Raw genomic sequence first — 8,496 nt, forward strand, 5'->3', positions numbered from 1 at the left:
TTAGCCTCTCCCCAGAAAAGCCGGAGTTTCCAAGAAGCTACATAAAACTGTCAATCAGAGTCAGACGTCATCCGCTTGGCTTAGATATCTGATGAAAATTGACACTTTGATGTTGAATGGATCCGATGTTCACCATAATGCAATCCACCAAATTCATCGATGTAGGCGTTTTATATGCAAAGTGTACAATTTAGAAAGCAGCACGTCTTGTAATCTTGTACAGTATGTCAAAACGTCGGATTAAAAAAAAGAGTTATAGATTGGATTACTCTGTGTGCCTCTTGCTCTACTATTGTTTTTCTGTGTCAGGTAATTGGATGTTTCCATGGATACCGGGTCTCCTGAAACGTATGTTTTCTCTGTGTCTGCATGCAGATGTGTTCATATATACGCACAAGGCAATTTCAAACAGTTTTCTTCCAGCCTCACACATACTAAGGAATCTATCCCTCTGTTGCTTTGAGGAAATTTAAGATCAAATATTATGGATTTAATCTTGCACAAGAGACTTAAATTTGGTATGTGCACATGTCAGCGTGTTCTGCCACTATCTGTGTAGCCATTTCAATGCTTTGTAGATTATTTTTGTTTTTAGAACTGATAACTCAACTTGTTTGACATTTTTTTAGGGTTATAATAAGTAAAACTGAGTTATCTGGGTGTACTAACCTACACCTATTTGTTATACAATGTAGCCCCTCTTGTAATTTATTATTTTAATTATTTTAACGTATTCATTTGGATATTGTCATTTCAATAACATTGAGGTTTTGGGTGGCATTTTAATAGCTGCCCTCCATGTGCACCCTGGCATGTACTGTGTGCTACCACGAGGGTGAAGAGAGCACAGAAGCAAAGGTATAATCAAATGAATGCATATCTTTTAATCATCAGCTGACAACTAAATAAACAGCACACCGTTGTTGGACTGTGTTTTTGCGATATAGGCAAGTTTTTTTTTTTGCATTTTTAGAGCTAACGTAGCTTTGCATGAAAATGCTGATGTAGTGTTCTTTTTACAAATTAGAGACCGACATAGAAAACCACTGCTTCATATGAAAATCAAGTGACAAAAGCAAACATAATACTTGGAGTAGGAGAATAACATCGAAAGACATCATCGTCTTTGCAAATAAAATATTTGCTCATGTACAATACATATGCCCAAGGGCAATCACATTTCGATTGTTTTTGGATTATCAGTATTCACACACATACTGTATACACACAAGAAAACAATATTTTGGTGATCAATAATAAAAAGAGGAAAGAGAAAGGATATTATCATAAATTGCTTCTGTACACAGTAAATACTTGTTCCATTGCACAGTAACATTTAAAAGAATCTTACAAAGAAAATGTTAAAATTGAATCTGAGTTGGACACTGAATAGAATGGCAAACCCTGTGTTAATTTGTGTACCAGATAGTATATAAAAAAACAAGTTTTGGAGCTAAAACCGCTAAATTGACTCTGTATGGTAAAAAAACATTGAGTATCTGTCTGTGTGTGTTTGCAGGTTTACAGTGCTTTCACCACACACGTCACAGCAACATACTGATACAAAACAGTCCTACACTTAACACGTTTTAGTGTACAAACATGTGCAGGTTTACATCATGCATCACTGTGTAGATTTCATTCCTTTTGTTCAAAGAGCAGACAGAGAAGTGACAAAATAATCACAAAATGACGCTAAAACGTAAAAGGCGAAAGAAACCAAGACCATATCCTCGATAAACACCATGACTAATGCGGCAGAGTAATATGATGAGACATGCTGACAGGATCCAGATACACCATGTTCTCTAATTAGCTGAGTTAAGATGACAGGTTTGGTGCAAACTACTGCGAATAATGTGAATTTATTCTGTGTATTAAACTCACGATTTGATTTTGTAAGTCACATTTCTTGGCTTACAATACTCGACCCAGAAAATGGTAACACCGCATTCTGACTGAATGATGTGCTCACTTTCTTTCGGAGCATAAAGCATTTTCATGCATAAAGATGACTATCATTCAGCTCCCGCTTTCATTTGCAGTGCATTTCAATCGAACAGCTAAAGCTCTTGCTCCCGTTCACACATGTTTTTAAGTGCCCACCAATCCCTCCCTGAAAGGAGCGAAAGGAGACTTAAAAGAAAAATTGTCAGGTTTCCTTTGAGCCTACACACAAAAAAACCCCAAACAATGCCGCTCAATGTTGCAGCGTTTCCCATTGTCGTGCTGAACGTACAGATGTACACAACACATGTCATTAAAATCATGTAAGGTTGTACAAAAATGATGTTTTTTTGGGGGCATTTTGTACAGATTGTCTAAGTATAAATAATCTATGCATGGTAACATGTTTTCCTTTGAAATTTGATATCTTTGAAACTAAATCTCAAGAAATGATTTCAAACATGTGTTACTTGGATGTATGCAGTTATCAAGCCTATACTCCTATGGCTATATGCACGTGTTACCATACAGTGCATTTAAGTGACATCATCATTGACCTGTATAAGTCGATAGTGCATTTTCTTTCGAAAAGAAAAATGACAAAAGCTCCCCCCAAAAAAAGTCTGAATCTGTCTGTATAAAAATATGTAGTCATTTAAAATACTGCGAGTTTATGGCCCTGATGCCCGTATTCAATTTTTAACATATTAAGCTGAAATTCAAACGTATAGGAAAATGGCTATTTGACTGTTATTGTATTGTCAATCCACTCAGACATAATGCAACTGGAAAACATTTGGGACATTTTCAGACATCATAAAAAAGAAGAAGCTGTAAGGGTGCAATATAACACAGGATTGGGTTTTCATGTACCTTCTGGGCATCAGAATTTGCATATATTATAAGCCTGTGTCTGAAGTGCTTTGGTAGTGGTACAGATGGAGACACTCGTCGTTGTTCATCCATGATGAACGTCAACATCAAGTGTGTTTTAAGCCAAATGTTCCCCTAAAAATCCCCGACAATGCATTTAGTACACATTTGACATATAAAGCTGATAGTCTTTCATGTTACAATGCAGTTCTAATCTTTCAGTGACAACATTTCTTTGTATCGTCACAATACTGATATCCAACTCTACATAAGTGCAACATGTGACCAGAATCCAAAAGTGCAGTTGGTCTGCAGATGGTGAGACTTTTGAGGAACACCACAGACTTTCACAAACCCTGTTTGTATATGCAGTGTGCTCTGGACTGTGGCCTCACACACTGCGTTTTGAGATATTCCAGGATAATATTTCATGTATGTTCTAACGGTTTTAGAATATTATCATCCTGAAGCTGTGCACCCTGTGTTAATAAATGTATAAATGACTCCATATTTCCCCAGAGCACAATATATCTTAACAGATACTCAGGTCACTGATCATTTTATTTGCAGAATAAATTTGATTCAGTGCTGTGCATTAGCTTTATCTTGCATAAATTTGAAGAGACACAACTGGGAGTCATACGTCTATAAAAAAAAACCCCGGGTGTGCTTTAGGAAACAAACATATCTGTTTTTATGAGTCATAAAAGGGTTGAATACACAGTTCTTTGTTTATGAATCTTCACCAAACTGTTTACACCTCAGGTGTAAGGTATGATAATGAAAATGAGTAGTGTTCCCCTTTTAATATTCACTTCTGTGAAGCACAATTCTCACAAATGCATATTGTTTATCACAATGCACATCACACTGTATTAATAAAAGGTGAGAAAAATGATTTTCACGAGGGCTGATTCCTGATTAAAGCGAACGCAGCGATGCTTCCACCATGCCTGTCCTGTACATGCCGAGTCTCTTAGAACTGTGTAAACGTGGTTCGTTTTTCTAGAACCTCAAGGTAATCAGGATCAATATGAAGCTTTGCTTTAAGTTCCCAGTACTCGCTTCTGTTGGGCTCCACATAAACAGCACTCGGTGCTGCACAATAAAGTATCGTCTGTTGCATTCTCTCCGGCTGCACATACTGATGCTTTGCATCGAAGTCTGAGGTATACGGACTGGATGAGTGCACCGTGTGCCTGCATGGTAGTGTATTGCTGTAGCGCACATGCTTGTCCGGCTCAAGCACATCTCTGTAGTAACATTGATCATCACTGTGAGGGCTGGAGGGCTTATTAAGAGGCTCGGGAGTGGTGGCACTGTATTCTGAGCCTATTATATTACTGACCACCTCTTCATCTGAGTTACCCAGAAAAACACCACTCAACTCATCGAAGTCTCGAAATCCGTCCACTGATTTGCTGTCTGTCGCTGTGTGAACAGCACCTCTGCCTGTGGATTCTGTGGGAGGTGGGATGTACTCATATACATGTCCACCAGAAGTCCGCACTTTGGGAATGGATCCCTTTTTGTAAAGGCCATATTCCATGTTGAGAGAGCTAATGCAAGCGTTCATGGAGTTATTCTGCTCATTTTGACTCTTTTGGTGTCTCTTTTTCATTGTCACGAACAATCCTGCAGCCACGAACACAGACACGATGAACATGAGGAGAAGGGCAAGAATCATTACAGATAAAGGAATGGCACTGTATTGTCTGTCCGAGTCCAAGGATGTTTCTATGGTGATAGTGCTGCCGGGGAAAGATTCTTCCGAGGGTGGGATCATGGAGGCAAGTATATCAGAGTTATTAGGGCAGAAATTAGCCGCCCTAATGTATCTCATATCCTCCCCGGCGAGCCTCTTAGGCGAACCACAGATGACATTGTTTACAACTGTGCCAGTGCTCAGCTGCTCCAGCCACATCTTTAACTCCAGTATGCTGCACGAACAATCCCACGGATTCTCGAACAGGTCGACTTGCACCAGTGCTGTAAGCTGATCTAGTACGCCACTGACTGGCAGGTATCGCAGGTGGTTGTTGCGGAGATTGAGTCTGGCTAATGTCAGGCCACTAAATGTTCCCACGGGTAGAGTTTTCAAAAGGTTATTGTTCAGAAAAAGAAGCTGAAGTTTGGGTACATGCTGAAAGGTGTCAGACGCAACCTCTTTAATGACGTTGTATTCTAAATATAAGAACTGCAGGCTTTGCAGACCATAAAACATATCAGTCGTAAGACGGTCTATTAAATTCCCATTCAGGTAAAGTCGTCTCAGGTGTGTTAAATCCCCAAAGGCTCTGTCATGTATGCGAACTATTCGATTGTTACCAAGATGAAGCAAGTCTAATCCAGTTGCCTCCGTAAAATCTGATCGACGCACAGCAGGGATGTAATTCCCTGTGAGATACATCTTTTTGGGATTGTAAGGTTTGGGATTCAAATCTGATATATGCTCAATCTTTCGCTCCTGGCAATTCACATTCAGGCCCAGGTCAGAAATTTGGAGATTGCAAGTGCAGGCAGTCGGGCAATCTAAAGGCACAGGGGATTTTGTCTGATAGGAAATAATTTGGCCATAATTTTGTGGCTTATTAGACGGGACGCGCGCTGTGGGTCTTGATTTTAATTTGCCTGAATGTCGAGGTGCCTTGGTGGGTCTTGATGAGGAGCGTGCAATCCCAGATGAAGTCATGGAGGTTGTAAGTAGAGCGGACGTGGTTCTGTAGTATGCATCACTGCTCAGATGTGGCAGCAGTGGCATCTCATATTCAGCAATGGCCCTCCTCGGGCACAACTCCTGTTTTGAGACCTCATCAAGATCTCTCCCGTGGAGCCGAAAAGGGAACTCACACACCACATCGCCGACTAAAGCTGTGTACGATATGCTCTCGAGCCAGGTTTTGAGCGCAATCAGCTCACAGGAGCAATTCCACGGATTCTCCTCCAGCTGTAACTCCACTACACTGTTCATGTGCTCCAGCAGACCCGAGTAGGGCAGTACTTTGAGCTGATTCCCCCTCAGGTCCAAATGAGTCAATGGAACATGCTGGAAAATATTCACAGGCAGAGTTGATATTAAGTTGTCATTTAGAATCAGGACTTCCAGATCTAGAAGCCTGCTGAAGGCATTTGGCGCCACATGTGTGATAAAGTTACTATCAATTTGCAAATACTCCAGACTTTCAAGACCAAAGAAAAGCTCTTCCTTCAAGGCATCAAGTTTGTTGTTATTGAGATGTAAACGTTTCAATCCCTGCAGTCCATTGAAAGCTCCTGCTTCAACCTCCAATAAGTCATTATTTCCCAGGTGTAGTATTGTAAGTCCTTTATAATCAACAAAGTCATTGGCAGACAGCTTTTCCAAAAGATTCCCTGTAAGCAGCAGATGATACTGGGGGAAGTTCACTGGCTTAATGTTTGAGAGGCTTACAATTCCTCTGTTTTCACAGCTGACTGTAAGTATCCCCTCTCTCTCCTCACAGGCACATTGTTTCTGACATATTTCTCCATAACTGCCAAACATCTCAGCGGTGCACACGGAGGCTGCACTTAGTAAAAAAACACATGGAATCCAAAGATGCATTTTCCTGCAAATTGACGGCCCGAGCTGACAGTCCTGCTATGGTATCCTCAATGTCATCTATAGAAACAGAAGACACACACACACACACACACACACACACACACACACAGTGATGTGAAACCAGGCAGAGACCACAGTGAAAACTACACTTGCACACAAGCAAGCTGCAGCCTGCATGAGTCAAATCTTCATTTGTCATTAACCAAAGGTAACTTCAGGCTGTGTGGACTGGATGCTGATCTGAAATGGCTCAAACAAAGCAAGAGACAAAGCAACTCCTTTAAGCTATGTGGGGGGGAAACAAGCAAGGTCAAAGCAAGACATAAGCACAACACAATGGTCTGAAACAGCTGTGAGGGGAAGCCACGTCCGCAATTAAACACTACTTTGACTGGGAATCTATTTATACACTACAGGTTTACTGAAATCCCGCATCACTACAGCGCAGAAATGAGACACGCAATAACCCTAATAATAATGATGATAACAGTGAAATTCCTTGTTATAATACATACCTCGGGCACATTGATGAAGATGTACAGGCTCGTCGGGAATTTCAACGCCTCATCTCTATTTAAAATCCGTCAAAACGAAACATGGAACATGATCCACTCTCATCGCCAGTGTTCGTTCGTCGTGCGTGCCTCTAATGCACTTGAGAGGATGAAAGACGCGCTGATCGCGACCATTAACGCTTTTTTTCTCTTACCACACTGTGCCGGAGGAGACACCGCTATGCCTGGAAATAAAGTTGCTTATTCTCTCTCGCTCTCTCTCTCCCTCCCTCTCCCTCACGCTCTCTCTCTCTCTGTGGTCGAGAGGAAGTCATTTCATGCACAAAGAATCAGCTCACTGGAGCATCACCATGCCGTGGTGGTACCACCACATTTCCCTCCCCAAAAACTGTTGACCTACCTACACAAAGATGTCCCAACAAAGATCAATAATTCACCTGCACGTGAACCATTGTTTTTTTTTTTTTTTTAGAACGCTTATTATATTATTGACTCTGCAAACCGCGATAATAACCCTCTAACAGTATCCAGGTATAAGCCTAAAACCATTCTCTTTCTTTTCATCCAGCAGTTCACACCAAATCTCAGTTTGTTTTGTTTCCATGTCATTACACCTCTACACAGTCAACTCATTATTCTCCTCACCTGGTGTGTTGTCCTTCTGCCCTATAGCTGCTCCTCACCTGCTTACTTCCTCAGTAAATAATACAGATTACCTGTTCACATGCACCTCAGCTCTGTGTGATAAAGCCAAGGCTAAGCTTTTTCCAGCGATATTACTTCTGGGTATATCTGATCTGACCCTGGATTCTTCTTTTGTATTTGTTTGCCTGATGGACTGATATCCTGGTTTTCTCTCTGCTTTATATTCTGATCAAGTAAACGCGAGGGCCAGATTTGAGAATGTGAAGATTCCAGGGGGGCATTCAGATGTTTTTGAACAGTAAACGTTAGATACAAATGCACTGTTTTATAACTGTTTTATTTTCATTATCACAATGGCATTGTAACCAATTCTAAGCCACACAGGAGTGAACGAATGAAGAAAACACAATTCTAAAATAATTCTGCCTTTCTTTCACATCTGAAGTCAAATCACATAGTAACAAAAAGTCATATGTACAGGTATATAATATAACACCAGTAATTATTGGTGAAATAAAATTCAACCAACTTTAAATTTAATTACTCAACTTCTTATAACCAGACCTGGTGTACAATAAACTAAAGGCGCCAGGCACCAAGCATCGGGACCTGATGCTCTATCTCAAGTCTTATAACTACAGTATATATATCAGACCTGGCACACTGCTTGCCAGAATCTGCGATGATGCTTCAATAAAACCTTTCAACTTAACTCATCACTGACTCCAGAGGTTCCATCGTAGGTTGTCTAACCTGATTATCAAAAAATCTCCAATACAATACAGGCAATACAATTTTGCAGTAACATCTCAGAATGTATTATCTCAGACTGTAAACAGTGTTTGGGCCAGAACCTAAAGATTGTCGTCAGTTAAAGCAGAAATAATGCTACTACAGGAAAAAAAAAAACATACTGCCCTGCATAATGTGCTC

The 8,496-nt window shown here is 40.5% G+C and overlaps 1 protein-coding gene across 1 annotated transcript; it reads right to left on the reverse strand.

Moving 5' to 3' along the window:
* Positions 1–859: 859 nt before the first annotated feature.
* On the reverse strand, positions 860–7,178 carry slitrk5b (SLIT and NTRK-like family, member 5b). The gene is made up of 2 exons (XM_044049170.1): positions 6,919–7,178; positions 860–6,460 (listed from the first exon to the last, which is right to left on the reverse strand). The coding sequence occupies exon 2, from the start codon at positions 6,401–6,403 to the stop codon at positions 3,797–3,799; it is 2,607 nt and encodes an 868-aa protein (XP_043905105.1). The 5' UTR covers positions 6,404–6,460; positions 6,919–7,178; the 3' UTR covers positions 860–3,796.
* Between the last annotated feature and the right edge of the window lie 1,318 nt (positions 7,179–8,496).

The sequence above is a fragment of the Solea senegalensis genome, linkage group LG2, assembly GCF_019176455.1.
Source record: "Solea senegalensis isolate Sse05_10M linkage group LG2, IFAPA_SoseM_1, whole genome shotgun sequence".
In the NCBI taxonomy this organism is placed as follows: Eukaryota; Metazoa; Chordata; class Actinopteri; order Pleuronectiformes; family Soleidae; genus Solea; species Solea senegalensis.

What these genes read in the sequence shown, in the direction of transcription:
- slitrk5b (XM_044049170.1), bottom strand. Translation starts at nt 6,403, where the DNA reads ATGCATCTTTGGATTCCATGTGTTTTTTTACTAAGTGCAGCCTCCGTG.